Source organism: Pan troglodytes, chromosome 7, assembly GCF_028858775.2.
Source record: "Pan troglodytes isolate AG18354 chromosome 7, NHGRI_mPanTro3-v2.0_pri, whole genome shotgun sequence".
NCBI lineage: Eukaryota > Metazoa > Chordata > Mammalia > Primates > Hominidae > Pan > Pan troglodytes.
Window position 1 is genome coordinate 100,250,101 of NC_072405.2, and position 23,678 is coordinate 100,273,778.

The 23,678-nt window shown below is 39.4% G+C and overlaps 2 protein-coding genes across 2 annotated transcripts in view; one reads left to right on the forward strand and one right to left on the reverse strand.

The window, feature by feature from the left end:
* NBN (nibrin) overlaps nt 1-10,923 on the reverse strand; it is a 68,909-nt gene extending 57,986 nt beyond the window's left edge. Inside the window, exon 1 of the mRNA XM_063816403.1 lies at nt 10,701-10,923. The gene's annotated coding sequence lies outside the window, so the exon portion shown is untranslated. The remainder of the gene's footprint in view (nt 1-10,700) is intronic.
* Nucleotides 9,738-23,678, forward strand: part of DECR1 (2,4-dienoyl-CoA reductase 1) — a 50,678-nt gene continuing 36,737 nt past the window's right edge. Inside the window, exon 1 of the mRNA XM_001138969.4 lies at nt 9,738-10,043. Within this exon, the coding sequence (XP_001138969.1) occupies nt 9,975-10,043 (69 nt within the window). The 5' untranslated portion in view covers nt 9,738-9,974. The remainder of the gene's footprint in view (nt 10,044-23,678) is intronic.

Below are 23,678 nucleotides of genomic sequence, written 5' to 3' on the forward strand. Positions count from 1 at the left end.
TGTGACTTTCCTTTTCTTCCTTTATAGTTCCATGAGGCTGGTGTCTAAGACATGTCTGTGTTCCTACTGTCTAAATCACTTTTGTTTCTCATATTTACCATAGTGATGAACACATGGAAGATGCATAACTCTTTGTTAAACTTAACTACTCATTGAACCTCTTTCCAACTTTTACTTAGATTGCAACTGTGAAGGTCGGTAGGGTGTGGAGTGTGGGTGAATGAGAAGCATGTGGAGATCAAGTGTTGATTCAAGGTGTATCTTTATTATTCTGAATATGTCTGATAGTAAGGAGCAATGAGTTCTATTTTTGTGTCTCAATGCTCATTCTACTTTACTATAATGATTTTGCTATAATAATTATATATTTTACTAGAATAAATAATTTAACTTCTATGTGTCTTGTTTCTTCTTTATATGGGGATATAACAATATATGTATGATTAATCTGTGCATAAGCAGTAGAATTAATTGAAACATCAATGGATTACTTGAATCATATTGGCTGTTTAATCATAGATTTTTTTTTTTAATTGAAAGATAAAAGAATATAAGACTCCAAATTGCAGAGTATAAGATTTGGCTTTACTGAATGAGAACAGATAAGTCTATGTAATGGGATCATGGGCAAGCCTCCCTTGCAGAAGTCATTCAAGAAGCAAATTAACAATTACAAAGCACTTTGAAACTCTGAAGCTTAATATTTTCCTAAAATGTGTAAATTAGATGAAATATTCAAACACCAGAGATACATAAGAGCTAATATTATATATAATATGTTATATATATTTAAGCTATTTTATTTTAACAGCATTTCACAATGAACTCCTTAGTACCACACCAGGTTACCTATAGCAATTCTGCCAAATCTAGTTTATTTGCAAAATCACAGATTTTTAGACCTACAAGTGATATTATAGTTCTATACTGATCTCATTTATGCAAACACCCTAGTTTTATGGATGAGGAAAATAAAGCTGATAAAAGTTAATTTGTCCAGTAACAGAAAGCCAATTTGTCACAGAGTTGTGACAAGAACAGTATCATCAGCTGGTTTGCTTCTCAGTGCAGCTCTCTTTCAATCCCTTCAGCTCCCAAATGGAATGGACTTAGTTCCTGGAGCACAGCACAACTCTTGAGCAATTCCTGTGATGTGCAATCTGGGGAGTGAAGGCAGGATAAAAAACCAGAGAGGCCTAGCACAGTGGCTGACATTTGTAATCCCAGCTACTCTGGAGGCTGAGGCAGGAGGATTGCTTGAGCCCAGGAGTTTAAGGCCAGCCTGAGCATCATAGTGAGAGCCCATCTCTAGAAAAAAAAAAAAAAAGCAAAAATCCAGAGGGAGGAACATTATTAACTGTAGCTCCCTTTTCCCCAACTCAGACTTGCCCTTTAAGGACGTCAGCAATCACATGTCTGGCACCTTCCACCAGAAGTAAGCGTGACTCTCCCTTTCAGGTGGGCCTTACTGATATTCTTCAGTAGTGAGTCAGATATCAGTCAAAGAGTGTCTCAGTCTATTTATTCTATTTCCAAAATAATGTGGAGCAACCCTCTGTCCATTTCTGAAAGGTGTGGGTCTTCCTCACCACAGCAGCACAGGCTGGTGTAACAACATGGCTTTGGGGCTGGGTGCCAAGGGGTTTGCTTGCAGCTTACTGCTGTTGGGGATGTCCAGTTAAAAACAAAATCTCCTGCCACCCCAGTAGACCCACAAGCAATTGACTAGAGATTGTGAAGACAAAAATAAATCTCACACTTTATATAGGCAAGCAGATACAACCATTTCATACGTGTTCTTAAGAGGAACAATAATTAGTCCTCAAGTAAGAGGACTTGACAGCACCCTTTGTCACACCTTGTTCATACCAAATTCACTTGATAATTAGGGTTATCACCCTTATTAACTAATTGGGCTGATTTAAAGGAAAAATTAACTTATTTTATCCTTATGACTGGGGGTAGGTTTCAACTTGAAGCCAGGTAAACAGCTTAAGTTAGGCTCCTACTCTCCCACAGAAATAGGAGATAGGATAGGGCCACTATCTTCTTTGATTATTACTTTGCAAAGGAGTGGCTGTAGGGTCCTTAGACACTGCTGCATTGTAAGGCTGGCAAGAGGCTTACTTAGCCTTAAAAAAAAAAAAAAAAGATTTGCATACATTTCAAAGAGACAACGAAAGAGTTTGCAATGACAAGATTTATAAAGCAAATGCTTTAAGCAAAGGGAGGAAGGGAAACCTCTTCCTTTATTTTCAACAGGAAGAATTAAGCCTCTTATTCCTAATTTGTGTTTGCCCTTACATTCCCAAGCTGGCTAAGCCTGATCACCCTCTTCAACCTGTTTTCCTGGGGCAGAAGCTGTGAACCTTAATTTCATTCAAACACAACTCTGTATTTTGGATACTGTGTGTCTTTTTTTTTTTTTAGACTCTAACAAAAATATTGAACTGCACTGGCCAGGCCAGGTGGCTCATGCCTGTAATCCCAGCATTTTGGGAGGCCGAGGCGGGTGGATCACCTGGATCGCCTGGATCACCTGAGGTCAGGAGTTCAAGACTAGCCTGGCCAACATGGTGAAATCTTGTCTCTACTAAAAATACAAAAATTAGCTGGGCTTGGTGGTAGGTACCTGTAAGCCCAGCTACTTGGGAGGCTGAGGCAGGAGAATTGCTTGAACTCGGGAGGCGCAGTTTGCAGTGAGCCAAGATCATGCCACTGCACTCCAGCCAGGGCAACAAGAGCAAAACTCCGTCTAATATATATATATATATATAACATTTATATATAATAATAATTTATAATAACATAATATATAATAACATAATATATATTATTATATATTAATAATATATATAATGTATTATTAATATATAATATATTATTTATATATAATATATAATATATTATTAATATATAATTATACATAATATATATTATATATAATATATTATTTATATATAATATATATAATATATATTATTATATAATATATTAATAATATATTATATATATTATACTTAAAATAAAATATACTACCTTAAGGAAGAAAAAGAAAAACTTACAAAAGGCCTTGCCGAAAGCATTGGTGTCTAGAAATTGTGCTTAGTGCAATTATATATATATAACATATATTATATATGATATCATATATGATACATTATATATTATATATGATATCATATATGATACATTATATATTATATATGATATCATATATGATACATTATATGTTATATATGATATATTATATATAATATGTATTATTAATATATTATATACCATATATTATATTATAATTATAATATATATTATATTTAATGTATATATTTAATAAAATATATTATATTTAATATAAATATATTATATTTAACATAATATATATTATATTATAATATATTTAATATAATATATATTACATGTTATATATAATATAAATAATATATATTATATACAACATGTAATATATATTATATAATATATAATACGTTATATATATAATTGCACTAAGCATAATTTCTTGACACCAATGCTTTTGGCAAGGCCTTTTGTAGGTTTTTCTTTTTCTCCCTTAAGGTAGTTTATTTCATGCGTAATAATCCTGTTGAATTTGCTTAGTAGTTATAGCTTGTGATTCTGTGAGAAAAGAAAAATCATTACATAGTAGTATCAGGGATTCTATGCTAATTCTGGGCTAATTACTGGCCATTCTCCATGTGCATGATGATAGTGAGCGTTTGCTGGCTGTTTTGTATGTGTCATGTTCTGTTCTAAGTGCTTTAAATATATTATCTCATTTAAATCTGAGTAGAAGCTTGTGAAGTTGGCACCCTTACTATTGTATCTGCATCTCACAGATAAGGGAATCAAATGAGAAAGTTTGTAACTGGCTAAACATTATACATCTAGTGAGACATGTAGCTTGGCTTAAACCCCAGCAGTCTGACTCCTGAGGTTCTACCCCACTAGCACAGAGTAAAATACAGTGGCTGAAAACAGGGGCCCTATAGCGCGACAAGGCTGGGTTCAGATTCCATCACCGTTGTTTACTAGCTGGACAGTTTGCCTACCTGTGTTGTGCCTCAGTTTCCCAAATGCTAATAATATAAGCCTTATAAGTGCTTGTGACGATTAGTGAAATGTGTACACAGACTGTGTGCAGAATCTGACACACAGAAAAAGTGGGGAAACACTAGCTTTCATGAAAAATAGATCCTCAGACACTGAAGTCAGGCTCCATGGCTCCCCCTCATGGAAATAGTGTAACTTACTGCATTTCGAACGGCCTCTTGGTTTTATGCCCCTCATCTGTTCCTTAGTAGTGCCTATGACTGCTGCACATTCTCCTCTAAATTACTTTTGTAATAACCTCATTAGAAAATGGTAACAGTCTCAGTACCTCATTCAACAAAGTGTTTGATGGCTCACCATGCACCATACATTGTGCTAGATATGAGGAATAGAAGGATGGTAAATTTAAAAAGGTAGGCACCCCGCCCCACAGCTGCTAATATATAAGAGAAAGACGCAATTGCAATTGTAACAAGAGCCCCCAAAAGGGAAATTCAGTGCCCTATGAAAACATACAGCTAAGGCAAGGGCTGATTTACCTGAAGCTAGTAAATTTCAGGGCCTCTTGCTTGCACAGCTCTTCCAAGGCCCCAGGGCCATTTTTTTTTTCCAGTAAAATTCACAAAAGTAAGTTATTTTAACAAAAGGAGTTAAAATAATTCTCTTTCCATTCCTATTTCTGTCAAAATTCCTCTCATGTTGGATGATGTTGGAGTGGTCACCAGCAGTTGGGGTGTCTGCTAAACTGAATTGGGGAATTAATTTATTTCTTAGATCAGTTCAGAAATACTTGTATGGTTTGTTGTCACTTCACTATAGAGTTAATGCTCTATACTGTCCTTTGGTGGGGCTGTCTTCCAGCAGACTGGACTATACTTTCTGCCCACCTTGTGACATTTATGTGCAGGGCCAGAGGTGGTATTGAAATGTAGAAGTGTCCAGTGGTACTCAGCTCTGGAAGTAAATGGGAATTGGAGGAGAAGAAAAGTTTGAATTGTTTAAAGTGTATGAAGCCATAAGCTAGTATCAAATTATGTAAAAGTGTTAGCAGAGGATATGGTTTCATGGATGCATAGTCAAAACAGAAGTTTGTCCCCATCATGAATATTCACAATTTAGTGTTTACTATTATGAATGCACCATGCTTTTTTAAAATATGATAATAATTGCATACAATAGAAATTTTTAGAAATTCTGTCTTGGCCAGATACAAATCTGTAGTGGTCCTATGAGTGGCAAATCTAAGTGTGTGTGAGGTATGATTTAGCACTTGAACTCCTTATTCTCTCTATTAAAAATATGCTTATAAAATCTTCAATAAAGGAAGAGGTGATCAAAGAGAATGCAGCTCCGAAATGTAGACGGAAATTACAATTAGAGGTGTGTTAGACATTTAAGTAGTTTGAAACATTACTTTATATTTGTGTGAAATTTAGGATACTGTAAATTTTTTGGAATTTGTAATTTGTTCTAATTTCTTCTTATATTGTAAGTTAATATTCATTTTTGCATCTAATTTTGTAATCTTTTTCTTAGATGGCTTCCCAAAGTTTATAAGCTTCAGGTACCACCAAACTTGGATGCTTCCCTAGTAGGAAGACCTGAATTAGTGTAGAAGTCAAGGTAACTTTTCCCGAGAAAACAAAATCAAAGCTGACCCCTGATTATGGGGTCAGAGGCAGCCATACTAGGGTGATGATGTGGAAGTGGGGAGAGGAGGCATGTGTGTGAGGGGAGCAGCCATTGCTGGAGTGTAGGAGTCTGCCAGGCACTAAGGCTGAACCATCAGATAAGAAATCAGAAGAATAGCACCAAAGGGAAAAATCTGTCCTCATGATCCAATCACCTCCCACCAGGCCCCAATTCCAACATTGGGGATTACAATTCGACATGAGATTTGGGTAGGGACACAAATCCAAACCATATCACCAATGTTGCAACTTCTTCTTAGAAACAAGATGAACCCCACTTTTAGGCCTTTTGATTTCAGGAAATATTAAAAATTAAAAATAATATAACCATTTTTTCTGTTCATATTCAAGACAAGCTAGTGGTATAAATATTCAACCATATATTCAAGGATGAAGGTAATATCATTTTATTTTATTTTATTTAAATTCCATTCCTAGCCCTATCCATTCCTCCATGATTGTGGGAATTGTGGGAAATTTAACCTTAGTCATCTTTAGTGCCCTGTCTCCTTTCTTCCCTCTCGGTATCATAAGAAGGACACCAAGTCCTATACAGGCCTTTAGGGGAGGCCTCTCTGATTTTCAGTTCCTAGTGGTTATATTTTTCCTAACTGGTTTATTCCTTTGAGGTTCCAACCCTCTGCTTCTGTACCAAGCTTGGGGAATGACAGTAAAACAGAACCCAGAGTCCAGGCTGCCTAAGTGTTTTATGTAGCTATTTCCCTCTGACTAGATTGTAGAGTGTGGGTGATGTAGTTTGGATGTGTGTCCCCACCCAAATCTCATATATTGAAATGTAATGCCTGGTGTTGGAGGTGGAGCCTGGTAGAATGTGATTAGATCATGGGGGCAGGTTTCTCATGAATGGTTTAACACTATTCCACTTGGTACTATCTTCACCATAGTGAGGGAATTCTCCTGAGATCTAGTCATTTAAAAGTGTGCCCCTTTGCCTTCCATGAGTGGAAGCTTCCTGAGGCCTCCCCAGAAGCAGATGCCACCATGCTTCCTGTACTGCCTGCAGAACCATGAGCAAATTAAACCTCTTTTCTTATAAATTACTCAGTCTTAGATATTTCTTTATAGGAATGCAAGAATGGACTAATGCAGGGGGTCTACCTAAAACTTTTGCAAACTTCTTTTTCATGTCTAATGTATGGTTGTGGTAGACAGAATTCTAAGATGGTCCCATGAGTCCCAGTCCCTGGAATTCATGCTCTGTATAATTCCCTTCCCTTAAGTATGGACAGGAACTGTGACTCACTTCTAGTTAACAGTATATGGCAAAGGTGAAAGAATTGTGCAGATGCAACTAAGATCCTGTGAAAGAAAAACAGAATATAGGGACTGTGAACTCACTATGCCATAAGGAAAGTTAAGCTTGGAAACTCAGTCACCAATACTGTCTTTTTTGTTGTCGTTGTCCCCAAACTGATAGCTGTAATTTCATAATCCCAAGACATAGCATCATTTCCTCTACTCCCTCTTTTCACATGTTTACTTTATCTTATGTAAAATGTAGATTTACTGAGGCTAATCAGAGCCTCAAAAGAATGGAACCATCTGCCTCAGTGTCTACCCTCTCTTCCTTTTTTTTTTCTCCTGCTTGCTCTTTCTTTTTTAAATAAAGAATTTCCCAAAACCCCCTTTGGAAAAAGCATAGGTTACAGATGCTCTTGTGAGTTGCATTTTTTTCCCAGACGTGTTCTCAACCTTGGCTAAATGATCGCTAACCCACAGAGATCTGCCTCAGTCACTTTTTGGTTTGCAGTCCCAAGTCAGTTGATTTTAGTTAATCAAAAAGGGGTTAAGACTATTTTCAGTGGGCCTCACTTAATCTGGTGATTGTCCTTAAAAGATGGGCTGGGGCCTCCCTGAGGTACAGAATTGTCCTTGCTGGCTTGATGTAGTAAGCAGTCTGCTGAGGAAGCCCACATGGGAAGGGATGGAGGTGACTTCTAGAAGCTGAAGGCAACTCCAGCCAACATCCAGCAAAAATGTGGGGCTGTCAGTTATATGGTTATGAGGAAAATAATTCTGCAAACAATCTGGATGAGCTTGGGATCAGATCTTCTCCAGCTGAGCCTCCAGATAAAAACAGCCTAGTTGACACCTTGATTGCAGTCTTCTGAGACCCAGAGCCAAGGATCCAGCTAAGCTGTGCCTAGACTCCTAACTCCTGGGAACTGTGAGATAATAAATGATTAATTGTTTTAAGTTACTTATTGTGTTACTCCATTCTCACAATGCTATAAAGAAATACCTCATACTGAGTAATTTATAAAGAAACGAAGTTTAATTGACTCACAGTTCTGCAGGCTATATAGGAAGCATGACTTGAGAGGCCTCAGGAAACTTACAATCATGGTGGAAGATGAAGGGGAAGCAGGCTGTCTTACACGGCTGGAGCAGGAGGAAGAGAGGGTGGGAGGTGCCACACACTTTTAAACAACCAGATCTCCTGAGAACTCTATCAGGAGAATAGCACCAAAGGAAGAAATCTGTCCCCATGATCCAATCACCTCCTACCAGGCCCCAATTCCAACACTGGAGATTACAATTCAACATGAGATTTGGGTAGGGACACAAATCCAAACCGTATCACTAATGTTGCAACTTCTTTTTAGAAACAAGATGAATCCCACTTACAATTTGGTTTGGAAGTCAAGAATAACAGCGCCATACATATATCAAGAGCTTAGGAAAAGTTTTATTATTGATATATTCTCAAGGTTTTTTTGGGAGGACAGAAAATGCCTCCTAAGCTGGTCTAAAAGTTATTTAAGAGGGCAAGTGTTCTGGGCTGAATTGTGTACTTCCCTCTTCTCCCAGCCAAATATATACATTGAACTCTTAACCCCCAGTATGTCAGAATGTGGCTATATTTGGAGATAGAGTCTTTAGGGAGGTAATTCCAGTTAAATTAGGTCATTGAGGGTGGGCCTTAATCCAACACGACTGGTGTCCTCATAAGAAGAGGCAATTTAGATATGGAAAGGTACACAGGAGGATCATGTAAAGACACAGGGAGAAGATGGTCCCACAGTGGCTCCACAAGAAACCAACTCTGCTGACTTGTGGCCTCCAGAATTGTGAGAAAACAAATTTCCATTTAAGCCACCCAATCTGTGGTAGTTTTGTTCCCGGACCAAACTGAGGGTCAGGCTGCTATTTCTTGCTGCCAATAATGAGATGTCGATGAACTGGGGATGAAGAAAGTTTTTATTTCTGTAACCAGTTACAGGCAGAAGGCCTGGAAATTATCACCAGACCAACTCAAAATTACAAAGTTTTTCAGAGTTTATATACCTTATAAGCTATATGTCTAAATGTAAGTGTACATTCATCTGAAGATATAAATGTTTCTTTATCAGCATTTGGAACATGCCAGGCAAATAGTAAACACTCAATATCATCTACCATCAGCCTCAGCCTGGGGCCTCACACCCATCTTCTTTTATCTAAAATTCTGAATTAGCTATGAATATTCTCATTTTACGAATGAGGAAAGAAATGTGATCTGAGCTAATGCCTTGTGTCAACAGGTATATTACACTAAGATGGAGAATGATATACTGAAGCTGCGTTTGCCTTTAACGTGTGTATAACTTCGAGAAAAAAGCCAAGGCTGGACGGTCGCAGTCACGCTGCATCCGGCGACAGGGGGCGGTGTGTCCTGCGAAAAGTCAAAACGCCGGAAGCTGCCCTTAGTGTTTTTCAGCCTCTTGGTCTTAGGGAAAGTGAGGCCGTGTTTTACATCCAACATATTATTATTCTGATAATATGTGACTTGGCGCCACGCGCACTCTGCACTTAAACACGCACTTAAGGGATAAACATATACGACTGAAAAAGAGTTTCGCCCTTGGTAGGCAGTGTATGGGGCGCGCAGCTGCAATCTGCAAACCCTTGCAGGGCGAGGGGTTTCGTCCACCCGCTCAAGTACGCAAAGAACCTCCATTCTCTGCCATACAAAGCACTCCTGGCCCAGAGAGCAGGAAAGAGCATCAGCTAGGCCCAGCTAGGCGGCGCCCTCGGCCGGACCCTGAAGGTCAGGGCCGCTGGGCGTCCACGCCGCCTGGGTCCCAGTCCCCGTCCCATCCCCCGGCGGCCTAGGCAGCGTTTCCAGCCCCGAGAACTTTGTTCTTTTTGTCCCGCCCCCTGCGCCCAACCGCCTGCGCCGCCTTCCGGCCCGAGTTCTGGAGACTCAACATGAAGCTACCGGCCAGGGTTTTCTTTACTCTGGGGTCCCGGCTGCCCTGTGGCCTCGCTCCTCGGCGGGTAAGGCGGCCGGGGGCGCGGGGAGCGAGGACAGGGCGTCCCGACGCGCAAAGAGAGAGGACAGGGCGTCACGGGGGCTCGGGGAGCGAGGACAAGGCATCCTGGGGCGCAAAGAGAGAGGACAGGGCGTCCCGGGGGTTCGGGGAGCGAGGACAGGGCATCCCGAGGCGCAGAGAGAGGACAGGGCGTCCCGGGGGCTCGGGGAGCGAGGACAGGGTGTCCCGGGGCTCAAAGAGAGAGGACAGGGCGTTCTGGAGCGCTAAGAGAGCACAGAGCAACCCGGGGAGCGAGAGAGAGGACAGGACGTCTCGGGGCGCAAGAGAAAGGGCAGGAAGTCTTGGGGCACAAAGAGAGGACCCGGCGTCCCTGGGGCTCAGGGAGCTAGGACAGGGCGTTTTGGGGCGCAGAGAGAGAGGACGACCAGGTCCCGGAGCGAAGGGCAACGCCGGGAGTGAGCACCGGGGCCCGGGTCGTATTCCACTGTCAGATGAAGCCCTGATGTGTGTAGGGGAATAGGGAAGAGACGTGATTTTCGAAGTTTTCACAGTTCTGCAAGTTTCCAACTTGTGTGTAAATAGGTAGAAAGAGGTAGGGAAGGATACGGCGCCCGTCCCCCCCTTAAGGAGTGAGAGGGGATCAGGCCGAGCGAGCACTGACCTTTGACGTCCTTTGTTGTGAGGAAAGTCCATCTATGTGTTAGTTATGGAATTAAACACTAACACAAACAACTTATCATAAAAATGAAACAAAAACAAAACCCCAGCTGTTTATAGACTCGCCTTCCCAGATGTATAGCTGGGAGAGGTCCGTCTCACACTGGCTTCCCCCTCTCTCTGGCCCACACTCCTGTCACCGTCTCCATTGCACCCATAGTGGAAATAGCTAGGAAGTGAAAACAGCTAGGAAGAAGAGAAACAAAAACAAAAAGAAGCAATAATATCCAAGACAAGCCCTCCCCACATCTAAATTACAAAATTGTTATAAGTAAACTAAAAAGCACATTTTCTTTAGCCAGGTAGAAAAATTAATATGTCAACTGTGAAAAAACTTGTTTTGATTTGATAGAATAGACAGCCATGGTGTTGTTTTTCAAAAAATATGGGCAGCAGTAGTTCCAAATAGGAATACAAAGAATTAGTATGGTGGTTCCCTCAAGTAAGGTATCTTTCTTTTAAAAAGTGAGATTTGTTCAGGGTTAGGGTTTTGCTGATTTTTTTTCTCTCCCTGTGAAAACTGGATTATAGATCATTATAAAGGAAGCCCATATTTTCTGATACTTTTCAGAGACATTTCTCATTTGAAATCTACAACAGCTCTGTGATGTCTTCAGAGATTTCATTTTTTAACACACATCATTAGGATTGTAGCAATAAGGTCATACAGACCTTATCCGAGCTCTTCTGACACCATTAGACAATACAGTTTGAGAAGGAGAAAATGAACTCATTTAAAAATTAATTGTAATCTGACAATTTTGAAATTCCTTTGCTGAAGAAAAATATGGAAGTTTTGAGGTTGGGGGTTGGGAGGCAAGAGAGGTACCTGTTAGTGTGGTTTGTCCCCTTCCTAGCACATGTAGCCTCAAGTTTGAATTCCTGGGAGAAGAAAAGTCTTTACATCTGTGATGTGGGAGGTTGTTCCAGGGAACATCATGTTTTTGTGGGCAAATACAAGTTGTTATAATTAAAACCCCTAATTTGAATATTTTTGTTACCAAGAACCAAGGCAAATGTTTAATTTGTTATAAAACCTGTTTGTGAAGTGCTGTGTTAAATTGTGCTGCTGGCTAATAGGCCTCATTTCAATTTAATAAATATTTATTGAGGACTGGCTTTATGTCTGGCCCTGTGCTATGCCCTGAGACTCAAAATTTAAAAAATACGAGCCCTGCTCTCAACTGCTCTCAAGTTGCTCTCAGTTCTATTGAGGAAAACATTCAGTCATTCAGTTGTTTATGAGGAAACACTAATTAATTAATTACCTATTAAGTATTGGGCATTCTTTGGCAATTTGTGGTTGAAAGACATTCCTGCCTTCAATGTACTATAGTCTCATATATGTTTTTTAAGCCACAAATAATAACCAATGAGTAGGCCTTGAAATCAATTTAGTGGAGCAAAACAGCACTTTGGGAGGCTGAGGCGGGTGGATCATTAGATCAAGAGATCAAGACTATCCTGGCCAACATGGTGAAACCCTGTCTCTAGTAAAAATACAAAAATTACTGGGTGTGGTTTCACACGCCTGTAGTCCCAGCTACTTGGGAGGCTGAGGCAGGAGAATCGCTTTAACCTGGGAGGCGGAGGTTGCAGTGAGCCGAGGTCGCGCCACTGTAGTCCAACCTGGCGATAGAGTGAGTGAGACTCCATCTCAAAAAAAAAAAAAAAAAATGGAATAGAATAGGATATATCTAAATTCATCTCATGTAGTAAGGTTGTTCATTTTGTGAAACTTAAAAAAAAATTTACCATTCTTCCTTTTTTGATTCATTCTTTGATTACTATCATGCACACTGCCATGTTTCTTTTCCTTTTGTTTTTATCAAGAGTAATAACTATCCAACCTGATCAACATGGTGAAACCCTGTCTCTACTGAAAATATAAAAATTAGCCGGGCGTGGTGGCGCGCGCCTGTAATCCCAGCTACTCAGGAGGCTGAGGCAGGAGCTACTCAGGAGGCTGACGCAGGAGAATCACTTGAACCTGGGAGGCAGAGGTTGCAGTGAGCCAAGATCACGCCATTGCACTCCAGCCTGGGCAACAAAGTGAGACTCCATCTCAAAAAGAAAAAAAAAAAGAATAGTAACTATCAAGAGTAAAATCACTATTTTTAGAAAAATGATTCCTGGCCAATATTCAGCAATACAGTTAACAAAGTAAGATATGACCTCAAACTGGCCACCTAGAATTAACTTGGGTTAGCATTTGGTGTATATCATTCCAGGCATCTGTTCTGGTAAAAGGATGGATAGGCATAATTTTACTTGGATGTCACATTTTCCCTTAGTCAACATTGTTTCATTGTTTTCTCACGATGAATATTGTCTTGGAGCAGTATAAAACCAACTAGATGTGTTTTCTTTATTTTTTTTAAATCTGGAAGCCTAAGTATTTCTTTATTCAGTGTAAAATTCTGGAATATAAGCTCTATGCAGGCAAAGATTTTCAACTGTTTTGTCCACTGTTTATACCTAGAACAGTGCTTAGCATAGAGTAAACATGTAACAAATATCTGTTACATGAATGAACGTGTGTACTGTGTTGCTATGAACATGTATATGTTGCTATATAAATCACATTTCTTGCTATGGTTCACAGTCAGAAAAATCTGAAAAATGATAGTCTAGTGAGTCACCAGCAGACATCAATAGACTGTGAAGATGCAGATGTGTATTATAATGCATATATGACCCAAACTGTGCATACCTAGAGGAGGCAAGGAAAGCTTCATGGAGGAGGTGGCCCCAGGAGCCTGCTGTTAAACCAGGAGTTGGAATTTGTGTGGTCCCAATGGCAATATAGACCTAAGGAATAGCATGTATCAAGAAGTGAAAGAGTGGCTTATTTATAACAATTCAAGTGGTTTGTTTGGTATTGTGGAGTTGGTGAAGTATGGGAACAGAGAGAAGCGTGTGGAGATGAGATCAGTCAGGTTGCTGGGGGACAGGGTATGGTGGGCTTTTCTTATTTATGTAGAAAATTGAGCATTTACTATTTGCTAGGCACCTTACTAGGGATATGAAGGTGAGAAGAAGAGCTGATTCCTGCTGTCAAGAAGCATAGAGTCCAATGGCATTATGGTATGATGTGCCGCATGTTAGGTTGGGTGTTCTTGCTTTTGGATGGGATCCCAAATAAATAGCATCCGTTTTTTCCAGTCTGAAAAATGAGTAAAGATGGAAGCCAAAGTATCACTTTTATTGTGGTTTGTGAGAGGAAGCTGGGCCTATCAGCTGGATCTCCCGAAGTAGGCGGATTTAGATAACTCTGGAGGAGGGCAGAACATTGCCCTCTGAAGGCAGCTGGCTCCCAAAAGGAAGAAGACCAAGGAGAACTGTTCATACCCAACGATCCTGTCAAAATTTACCAGTCATATCAACTGTCTCTGCACAGACAGATTGTACCTCAGTCTGTGTTGCTATAAAGGAATACCTGAGGCTGGGTAATTTATAAAGAAAAGGGTTTGTTTGACTCATGATTCTGATGCCTGGACAAGTTCAAGACTGGGCATCTGCATCTGGTGACGGCCTAAGGCTGCTTGCACTTGTGGCAGAAGGTGAAGGGGAGCTGGAGTTTGCAGAGATGGAAGTGAGGGGGTGTTGGGAGGTGCCGGCAAGAGAGGAAGTGAGAGGGTGTTGGGAGGTGCCAGGTTCTTTCACAACCTGCTTTAGTGGGAACTAATAGAGTGCAAACTCACTTGCCACTGCCAGGATGAAGATGGTACTACGACATTCATGATGGATCTGCCACCATAACCCAGGCACCTCCCATTAGACCCCACCTCCAACATTGGGGATCACATTTCAACATGAGTTTTCAAGGGACAAACATCCAAACATCCTTAGCAGGTTGACTAAGGGGACAGAAAGAAGCCTGGAGTTGTACTACCTGAACTTCTCACAGTAGGGAGATGTCAGGACTGGGGAAGAAGCATCTCCTGCTCATGGGGGAGGTATGTCCAGTTTTATGAGAGTGTTGTTGTTTGGTATATATCAAAGCTGAGACCTGAAAGATGAGTAGGAGTTAGCCAAAGGGAGAGATGTAAGAATGTTTTAAACAGGAGAGTAGTCTATGTGAAGGCCCAGCATAGAGGTTATCAACAGAGAGTGGGGAGGCAGGAGGTGAGAGACAGCTTAGTGAGCAGCCTGTTGGCTGCGTTAAAGAGTTAGAACTTTGTTCTGAGGGGCGGGAGTGGAGACAAATGGCTAAACCCTGAGTAATCCTCTCATCTGTTGAGAGGTGATGGTGGCCTCAACGAGGGCATGCATTGGGTTTGGAGACACTCAAAGTTGAGTGATATTTAGGAGGTAAAATCAGAGGCCTTGGTGATTGGTTGGTGGTGAGGATGAGAGATGGGGCTATGCTCAGTGGTGACATGTTGCCATCAAAATTGTGAGCAGAAATACGATATCATCAGGTAAGACTGGAAGTAGGGAGACCAAACATCCAAACACCAGTGATGAGGGTCTGAACTGAGGATAGCATTAGAGCTATTGGGGACTAAAATGAACTGGGCTTGGTTTGAATGTATGGGGTAAGATGAAGCCCAGATTTCTGTCTTTGGCCCCTGAGCTAAGGACAGTGCCACTCTCTTGAGTGAGGACATTAAGTGGGAGCTGGAGGGAGAAGAGGAGTAAGTGACATCAGTCCTGAAATGTCAGTAGGGTCTGGGACTCCTCAAGTGGTATATAGATAAATAAGCTACAGAAGTAGAGGAGAGAATGTTAATTCTCCCTGGGAGTGTTAGGGAAAGCACCAGAGCTCTCACAGCTGGGTTTCAATGATGAATGTTGGGTGACGATAGGGAGCAATTTGTGTAAAGACAGGAAAGTAGGAAAGAGTTCATGTTTGGGGAATCCTGAGTACTTTGTTTTCCTGAGTGTAAATTTCAGGGGAGATGAGGCAGAAGAGAGGGACAGGAGCTAGGTCGTGAAGACATATGCTATGGGGAGCGAAGGAATCTGGATATTCTGCAGCTACCAGGAGCCCTTAGAAGATCTTAAGAAGAGAAGTAACATGATCCCATTAGCAGTCCTCTGAAGATCAGTTAAAAGATGACACAGAATAGGCCCCCAATGTTTGTGAATGTTGTGAGATAGGGGTTTGAAATCAGGTGGTGGATATAGAGGGACACTGGGGAGGTAAAAGGCATGGGGCTTATAGACGGATGGGATGTATCAGGTGAAGAGGAGAGGGAGTCACCAAGGTGGGGCAGGGCAGGGCAGGTGGTGGGGGTGGGGTTAATGGATGAATCTTGGCCTTGTAGCTTAAGTATGCATTTGAAGAAATTTCAAACAAACTTCCTGCCCAAACTACAAAGCAAACTTTATATTATTACAAAAAATAATCTAGATCTCAGATATCTCCCAAAGGTCATGATAATGACATCAAAAGAGGGGGGAATTTTAAAGTTATCCAGAGTTTCTTACAGCCCATGGTAGAAAGCATGCAATAGATGTTTAGCAACTTTTAGTTTTTGCAGAAAATTCTAGGTAGAAAATGATCAGCATTCTCAGCTGTCCTGCGCTCTTCTCTTCCTAAGTTGATGTATCATTCTGAGATTGAAGTGCCAGGGTAATGATAAGTAAGTCTAGAATACAAGGTCAACTGCACTTTTATCCCTTCCAGTCTGGGAAACCCTCACACTGCATTGTAACATAAAAGCAGTGATAGAACTGTAGGCTTTCATAATTGCTGGAATGATGAAATGATGTTGCCATTTACCTTTAGCCCTAATTTATTCTTCATGCTTCAAAACCATATTTCCTACTGCAGCTTAGATATCTCTACCTGACTATTCCAGAAGCATCCCAAGTGCAGCATTTCTAATGCAGAACTCATTATCCTCAATGCTCCAACTTGGTCTTCTCATGTCAACCCAGTCATTGCAGTCAGAGCATCACTCTGCATGCAGCCACTTAAAACTAGAACTCAGTTACCTTCCACAGCTCTCACCTTACTTGCCAGGTCTGGCTGGTTGGGTTCTGGGTTCAGGCTAATTTACATGTTAAATGTGTGCGGAATGTGTTGTCTTCTCTTAATTTCTACTGCCCTCGGTATCTCTCATGTACACTTAATGACTTCTGTCTGATGAGTCTCCATTTCCTTTTTTCTGGCTCACATTTAAATCTTAATTTTTCTAGAACACAAAGGCAGTGCAGATGTAACAGGGATATTGAGGTAAAGATGAGAGAGGTAGAAAAATCTCTCTCAGTTCTTTTCAGTAAACAGGAGACCTGTTTATATGCTGTTAATGAAACAGGCAAAAATGTGATGAAATAGATCAGGAACAAAAGTCCAAGCTCATGTTGTTGGGCAAGAGGCAAGAAGAAATCATGGATCTAGTGGATATCTTAAATATCCTGACTTGATCATTACACATTCTATGCATGGAATAAAATATCACATGTACCCCATAAATAGATTAAAATGTTATGTATTAATAAAACATTAAGAAAAGGAAGAAATAATTGGACCAGGCGATATTAGGTACAGTGGTGACTCATTATGTCCTCATTTTTTGGGACCTTTGCTCTTGCAAGTAGTTTTATTTGCTAACTTCCCACCAGTTCACATGATAGCATCCTGGGCTAAGCATCACCATCTCTTGCCTGGCTTGTTATACAAGTGTCCTAATAGTTTCCCTGCTTCCAACCTTGCCCTCTACACTCCATGGCAGCCAGAACAATCCCCTTAAAACTTAAGGCAGATCATGTCCATTCTCTCCTCAAAACTTAGAAGATGTTTCCCACTTGCCTCAGAGTAAAAGCCTAAGTCTCCGTAGTGGCTGACTCAGCCTGCATGGTCCAGTCCCCTTTACCTCACTGACCTCTTCTCCTGCCCCTGTCTCCCTCCTTCCTTCTTCTCCAGCCACACTGGCTTCCTGACTGTTACCCCATCCATAAGCATGCCCCCTGCTTAGGGCCTTTGCTCCCAATCCCTTTTGCCTAAAACCCTGTGATTCATTCTTCTCCTTCACGTCTTTGCTCCAATGTCACCTTCTCAATGAGGCCTTTGCTGATGACTCTATTTAAAGTAGCAATGCTCTACCCCTATTCTCTGCCTTATTTTTTCCCCACACTACATATCAACTTTTAATATACTACATATTTAACTTAATTTCTTTATCCCTCATTCCCCCAAGGATAACCTTGCTGAGAATAGAATATTGTGTCTGCTTTTTTTTTTTTTTACTGCCGTACTGCCATGCCTAGAACAGTGCCTGGGGCTTAATATATGCTCAATAAACACTTGCTTAAAATGAATAAATGAATAAACTCTATATCCATCATAATGTCATGTTTATCCCTAATACTTTTTTATGTAAGCAAATTCCCAAAACAAACTCTTTGCAAGAGCAGAGATTCTAATTTTTGGTTTAAAAAAGATTGTCATTATAGTTTTGGTTAACATGATAGGGGATCAATAAGAGATGACTCAAATCAGAGGCAGGCAGGAGTGAAGACCCTAGCTGAAAATTTCAAATTGCCTCTTAGGTCTGTGATTTCATCTCTTTTTATTTTGTTGTATTGGAGAAGCATCTGTTCAGTCTGCATCTAACTGCAGACAGATAACCACTGTAATAAAATGAGATGTACACCCTATGGCATAGAGCACCGACATTTTCAAGGACTCATGTTCACTGATACAAAATGTATCATTCCTCAAAAATGTAATTTCTGTCTTGCTCCTGGCAACTGCATAATTCAGCTTAGCCATTGGAGCTTGGAGTCCAGCTGGGCAGTTTCTTTTATATTTGTTCAGCCTTACCTTCAGGTTGCTGTGGCAACAAGATCTGTGCTCTGCAGAAGCTGAGAATATCAGTGGCCTCTGTTCAGTGCCCTGCTGTAAGTTAAGGAGCAGGCAGATGTGCTTAAGCAATCTACACAGTCATGGAGCATGAGTTAACAAGGCCTGTGGCAAGCCTTTGGTGTGGTACTCAGTTATTTTAATGTCTGCAGGGCAACTGTTGGCATTTGGGGTGAGACAGTTCTTCATTCTGCAAGGCTGTCCTTTTCTGCACTGGAACATCCAGTAGTACATCCCACCTAACTATCCCTTGTATTACCAGATACCTCCAGCTAAGGACCACATACACTGTGCTGAAGTGGCAGTGGTGTGGCCATTGGAAAGAATGCACGCATGGCCTTCTAGCAATCGGACAAAATAAATTGGGAAGTAGTTATGGAAGGCTTCCTGTATTCAGGGAGTACATAAGGTGTTTTGGGAATGCAAAGATGTATACTTTTGAAACTCATCCTTTGAAAAATATGGTTGTCCAGTGTTCACCACGCTGATATTTTAATATGGCAGTTAAGGCCCAGTCTGCAAAACTCTTATGTGAATTCCAGTTGGAGTAAATTTGATCTAAAAAATATTGAACCAACAGATACTTAGAAGCTCCAAGAAAATAGATGTGGAAATATTTCATTATTTTTATAAATATAGCTCACACTTTAGTGTTTAATATAGAGTAGTTATGCTTCAAGTAAGGTATATGTCCTTATCATGAAATTGATTCTAGGCCATTTTTTTTCTTGCTCTGTTTTCCTCTACGCACTTCTTGTATTGTGTGCTTGCCTATATGATTCAGTTTTCTGTTAGCTATTGTTAAAGAAAAAAATTTATGAACATGTTGAACATTCAAGCAATATAAAAGGATATGCAGTGACAGTGTAATAAGGTTATTATTACTATGGTTATTACTATGAATAGGTTCTTGTGGATACTTCTGACAGTTTTTGTGCATATGTCAACATATGTATGAAGATATCCTCATTTTAAAAAACCACATGAAGGGGAGCATGTTACATGTATTTCTCTACCTTGAGTTTTGCACTTAACACATAGTGTCTCACATTGTTGGTATCCAACAAATACTTATTGAATAATTAAAAAATAATACGTCTATAGCAATGTTTACAGTCAGCATATACATTCCAGCTCCTTCTTTTGGTAGATGATAGATCCATATAACTGTATTTTGTAATATAGACGTGCTCTAATTCATTGGCTATGTCCCCTAAGGAAACACACATAGATTGTTTTGTAGTCTTTCTATTACAAACAATTCTTTAATGAATCTCTTTGGCTATTTTGAGTCTCTTGCATTTTCAAAACAATTTTAGGATAAGCTTGTCGACGTTCACAAAAAGCTGATTAGGATTTTGATAGGGATTTTGTTGAATCTGTATATCAATTTAGGAAGTGTTGTCCTCTTAACAAAATTAAGCTTTCCAGTCCATGAACATATAATGTCTTTTTATTTACTTAGGTCTTTAATTTCTTAATGATGTTTCATAGTTTTCAATTTATAAGTCTTGTACTTCTTTTATTAAATGTATTAGTATTCTTTTCAATATGATTATAAACGGAATTGTTTTCTTAATTTCATTTTCATCTTAATGTATATCTTTGATCATAGCTCCTTCTCCCCCTGCTTCTTTCCCAAATGAATGAGTATTTCTTTTAGATAAATTCCTGCATGTGGATTTGCTGGGTCAAAGAGTATTTGTATCTAACATTTAAAAAAATGTTGCCAGATTGGCCTCCTAAGAAGTTGCCAGAATTCTTATCAACAGATTGTAAGGGTGGCTTTAATCAACTGTTTCTTGTATTATAGATGATAAAATTTTGAACCTTACTGGTCTGGTAAGAGAAAAATTATGTCTCCTTTTGTTTAAATATGCTTATTTAGTTATAAATGTGGTCGTATATTTGTTTTTTGTTTGTGTGGAGTACCTTTCTAAGCCCTTTGCTTAGTTTTTCTATTTGCAAGTAACTCAATACTTGTATAGATTGATTTAGATTTTCTTTTCTTTTCTTTTTTTTTAAGAGGGAGTCTTGTTTCGTTGCCCAGGCTGGAGTGTGGTGGCACGATCTTGGCTCACTGCAACCTCCGCCATCTGGGTTCAAGAAATTCTCCTGCCTCAGCCTCTCGAATAGCTGGGACTACAGGCGCATGCCACCACGCCTGGCTAATTTTTGTATTTTTAGTAGAGATGAGGTTTCACCATGTTGGCCAGGTTGGTCTCGAACTCCTGATCTCAGGTGGTCCACCCACCTTGGCCTCCCAAAGTGCTGGGATTACAGGTGTTAGCTACCGTGCCCGGCCTGATGATTTAGATTTTCTATTCTTGGGCTTATTCTAATGTTTAAGATGTCATAATTTAGGGTCATTGGAAATGACTAGTTTTTTAAAACAAGTGGCAAAAGCTGGATTTCAATCATATATTCACATAAGACTACATGTCTGTATCCATGTGCTTTCTAATGCAATTGGAGTCTGGCCAACCAAGTGTTACATTAAGTAAGACAAGCATTTGCCGAATGCCTAATTGGTGCCAGAAACTGTACTATAGTGATGAATATAAGGTCGTGTCCCTGGCTTCCTAAGCATCCTGATATGTTGAAATGAATTGTGGCAACTCCTTAGCAGGCCAATTTGGAAGCCTTCCATTTGCCTGTTTTTAATAGGGTACAATTTAAAGTGTTGACAGAGAGATTGACAATGTTGTCTGGTTTTGAAGGCCAATTCTGCTGGGTTGAGGAAGACAGTGGGTGGTTCAGGCCAATGAGAAAGCAGGAGCAAAGGCCAGAAGGTGAAAGTAGTTGGCAAGTTTTTGGAATGCTGAGGGCTTGGTAAGTGTAGAGTTTACTTCTACATGGCAGATCAGTCCCGAGGTGGGGCTAGGAAAGTATTAATACGTTGGCACCATATTGTCCAGTGGCTTGAATGCCATGCTCAAGAGTTTGATTTTTGTCTTTTTGACTTCGGAAGGCATCCATGTTTTTGAGGAATGGAATTTTAATGTGGAGGACCCATCCATAGTGATGATGATGACGACGACGATGATAAATAGCTAAACTAAGTGCTCAAAAGATAACTCATTTAGCCTTACAACTTCCATATGAGAGACTATTATTGTATGAATTTTATATATTTGAAACTGGATCTTCTTAATAATGTACCTAGCACACACATTAAACAATGATTTTTGTAGAAATTTGTTTTAAATGAAATTTAGTTATGGTTCCAAAATAAAAGCCTTGCCTCTTCTTTCGTTTTTTTGTTTTTTGTTTTTTTTTTTTTTTGTATTGGTTTCTTGTGTGTTACTTACAATAGGCATCTAGGAGTCACATACTCAGAGGCCTAAAGTCCTTGAAGGCCTTGTTTATGAAAGGCCACCCAGTGAAAAGGGCTCACTTTTCCTGTGTGAGTCGGGGCTGGACAGAGCTCAGGCCTTGTCTCAAGGGGGCAGTCATAGTTGTACTTAATCATGTGGTAAGGTGTACCCAAGTGTTGGTAGAGCTTCTGACTTTTATGTGAATTCTTCCATTATCTAAATGTTGGCTCAAGTTTTAAAAACTTTGGGCTCAAGTTTTAAAAACATATTTGGCCTAGAATCACTAATCTACTTTTATTTGAGATATTTACGCTAGACATTTTAGACTAGCCAAAATATACTTAAGTAATTTAGGTATATATCTCATTGATATACAGTCCTTATCCTTGAGGGGAAGGTGCAGTGTCAACTCTCAGAACTGCCATTTTGAAGATTAAAAGTATGATCATGTCTCATTAGTTTAGATGCTGTAATTTTGGAATACATGAAGGAGGAAGCTATTGTTTATATGATGTGGGAGAGGGATGAGTGTGGTGAGGAAGGTAGGTGATAGCTAATTTTTTGAGGGAGAGATTTAGAGCTTGTAACTAAAAAATAATTCTGTATTGCCAAAGTTGGAAGACTCTAGAAAGTTTTAAGAATTTTAAGTCACTAAAGATCTCAAGAGAAATCAATCTTGATACGAAAGGTGTTATTTATATTTTTGAAAAAAACTTATTTCTCTAAAAACCATAAAGCAAGACTTGAAAATCTTTAAAAGCCTGTTTTGTATCTACTTTTTATAATTCAAAAAAGCCCAACCAAAATACTGTTTAAGGTTATTAAGGATGCTTCCTTGTAGAAACGGGATTGAATATGATGTGATCCTGTGAGATCTGATCATCTCAATGGGTCTTAAGGTTGAAATGAACATCTTCCTTTTAGGCAGAGAAGATGGCTTGAATTTATATTAACACATATGCTGTGTATTGTCAGAGGGTAATGAGAATTAAAATAGCTTATCAATTTCTTCACTTTGGTTTGGTGAGGAAGTGGAATCATAAGGTTAGTATTGATCAGATATAAGATAAAAATGTGCTGTGTAATAACCTGTTACATTATGGACACTAGGAATTATTTTTACCACATGTGACATTTTTACCTTTATATCCTTTTCTCTACCAGTGAGGAGGTTGAGGAAATGTTTTAAAATAAATTTAAAAAGAAAGTTTGTATGCAAATATCTTGTTTAATTATTTTCATGAAGTCCCACATCAAATCCCCTATATACATTAACATTAAAAAGTTAAAAATTATGGGAAAGCCTTCAGAAAATTAGAATACATTTTTTTCATTATTATTACTTAATGACAAATTTACCATTCTACTTGAGTGAACTTCTTGATTCATCATCTTAATGTAATAGTTCTGAAGGCAGGTGGCAGCCTTAAGGAAAACTGCCACTTACGTAGAAAAAGATTATTGTAGAGTTGCTTGGATTACTGTGCTTTGGCAAAAGGATATGAAAAGAAAATGCTTTGTCAACATGAAGCTAAAATAAATATGATGACTGGCGTGGAGCATAACAAGATTTACAAATGTATCTTCAATTATTTTATACATGATCTCAAATTTTGTCTTTCAGTAACTTTTTTTCTGCTTGTAAAGATCTAATCATACTTATTGGATAGATTTGGAAAGTACTAAAAACCAATCAAACAAACAAACAAACAAAAAACAAATAATTATCTATAATCTCATCACTTAACCATAACTGTAAAGTAATGGGTGGACTCTGAAGTCAGACAGA